The sequence below is a fragment of the Caenorhabditis briggsae genome, assembly GCF_000004555.2.
Source record: "Caenorhabditis briggsae complete genome, chrII, whole genome shotgun sequence".
Taxonomy (NCBI): Eukaryota; Metazoa; Nematoda; class Chromadorea; order Rhabditida; family Rhabditidae; genus Caenorhabditis; species Caenorhabditis briggsae.
Window position 1 is genome coordinate 12,268,608 of NC_013486.2, and position 1,884 is coordinate 12,270,491.

A 1,884-nucleotide genomic window follows, 5' to 3' on the forward strand; every position below is an offset into this window, starting at 1 on the left:
ATACATTTTTTCTGTAAAAAACTTTTAAAAATGACCATTTTTGAAATTTTTTCTTCCGGAAAAGGACCATACAGGATTCAATAACCACGAATTAATTTTTTAAGAATCATTTGAATCATCTTGAATCTCCACAAAATCAGATAAAAAAATTCTGAAATTATGGTTTTAAACCTGCAATTGTGATCGCGCCAAATTTTTTTTACTGTAGATCAAAAATTAATTTGCAGTTCGGAAATGTTCTGTGGGAGACCGTGAAGCTGTATTTTCAAATGTCCGAGATTTCGAAAATCGGAAAAATCCATTTTTTGGAAATTTTTAAAATTCGGAAATTCGAAAATTCCAAAATTTTGAAAATCCGAATTTCCCGAAATTCTGAGATTTCAAAAATCGGAAAATTCTGAAATTCCAAGACTTCGAAAATCGGAATATTCTGAAACAGCCATTCCAAACATCCCTGTTTACCTAATACTAAGAAAAAATATACAATGAGCTGGAATCTTTGAGAACGAAAAATTCAGATAAAAAACAACAAATTCATTGAAACAGTCATTGAAAGAAAAGGCATTTTGATGGACCCAGTACATTAAACAAAATATTCACATTTTAATTTAAACATTTTAAATAACAACCCTGATTTTTTCTGTAAAACAAAACAAGCAACGACTAAATTTTAACTGACCCAGATGAATGAATAAATAAATAAATTTGTTAATTAGGCTAATATACATTCTGACGACGAGCTTCGAGTTGCATCTGATGTTGGCGGAGACTGGCGTAGGTTCGTCGAATCCGCTCCTCAATATATGCATTTTGTTCGTCCAGTTCTCGCTGCTCCTTTGTCTTCTTTCCGTCTTCATATTCTTCCTCGGACCTCTCTGACGTCTCATTCTCTTCCTCTGATGATTCCAACGAATCTTCTTCAGAATCTTCAGAATCCTCCGTCTCTGTACACTCATCCGATTCATCTGTCGACCCTTCTATCTCCTCAATTTCAGGATTCAGATGAAACTTCACGAGATTTTCTTCATCTTCTAGTGGAATTTCTTCATCACTACTATCCAATCCTTCTTCTTCTTCTACTTCATCGCCATCTTCCATACTTTTTTGAAGATTCAGAGCTTGTGCATAAATCGTCTTCACCCGATCCTCCACACTCATTTTGCTCTTATCCGTTATCGATTCTATCCCTACGACTTGCATATCATAGTTGTCTGTGTACTGAAATAACTGATTTTTAAAGAGAAAAAGAATCGAGGTACTGAAACTGTTTATGAGTATGTGAAATTTGGGTTTTCCCTTATGTGTTTTTTTCTAGATTTTCAAAAAATATCAAAAAAGGATGGCGCTTTTGTGATAATTCTTTTTCGTTTTTTTTCCCGAATATTTCGTATTTTTCCGGAATTAATTTCTCGTTTTTTCACTGTTTTCTGTCAGTTTTTCAGTTATTTACCACAAAAAAGTTAGAAAATATAAGTTTTTGATAGTGAAAATTGACTGAAAACGACCAAATATCTAGAGAAAAAAAATGGATTTTTTCTTGGATTTTTTGCAAAATTTTCAGACCTTTTTTCGATTTTCAGCTATTTTCAAAGAATTTTTTTCGATTTTCCGAGTTTTTAGTCTGAAATTTGACGGGATGGTTTAGGATTACTGTAGGTTACCGTAGATTACTGTAGAAAACCCTGCATTTTGTAGTTTTTTTGCAACCAAAATTTATCTGCATTTTCACGTGATTGTGTTTGCGAAAAAAACTACAAAAGGAAATTAGTTTTCTATCTACAGTAACCTACAGTAATTAAAACAACGTTCCATCAAATTTCAGACGGAACAATATCTTGAAAGAATCTTTGAAAATAGCTAGAAATCCTTAAAATTTTCCAAAAA

At 32.3% G+C, this 1,884-nt stretch overlaps 2 protein-coding genes across 2 annotated transcripts in view; one reads left to right on the forward strand and one right to left on the reverse strand.

Annotated features, from left to right (window-relative positions):
* CBG20996 overlaps positions 1 to 319 on the forward strand; it is a gene marked incomplete at both ends in the record, with an annotated part of 1,841 nt that extends 1,522 nt beyond the window's left edge. Inside the window, one exon of the mRNA XM_002631737.2 lies at positions 228 to 319. Coding sequence (XP_002631783.2) covers positions 228 to 319 — 92 coding nt within the window. The remainder of the gene's footprint in view (positions 1 to 227) is intronic.
* A 398-nt stretch (positions 320 to 717) lies between these two features.
* Positions 718 to 1,884, reverse strand: part of CBG25688 — a gene marked incomplete at both ends in the record, with an annotated part of 2,166 nt that continues 999 nt past the window's right edge. Inside the window, one exon of the mRNA XM_045242781.1 lies at positions 718 to 1,218. Coding sequence (XP_045100371.1) covers positions 718 to 1,218 — 501 coding nt within the window. The remainder of the gene's footprint in view (positions 1,219 to 1,884) is intronic.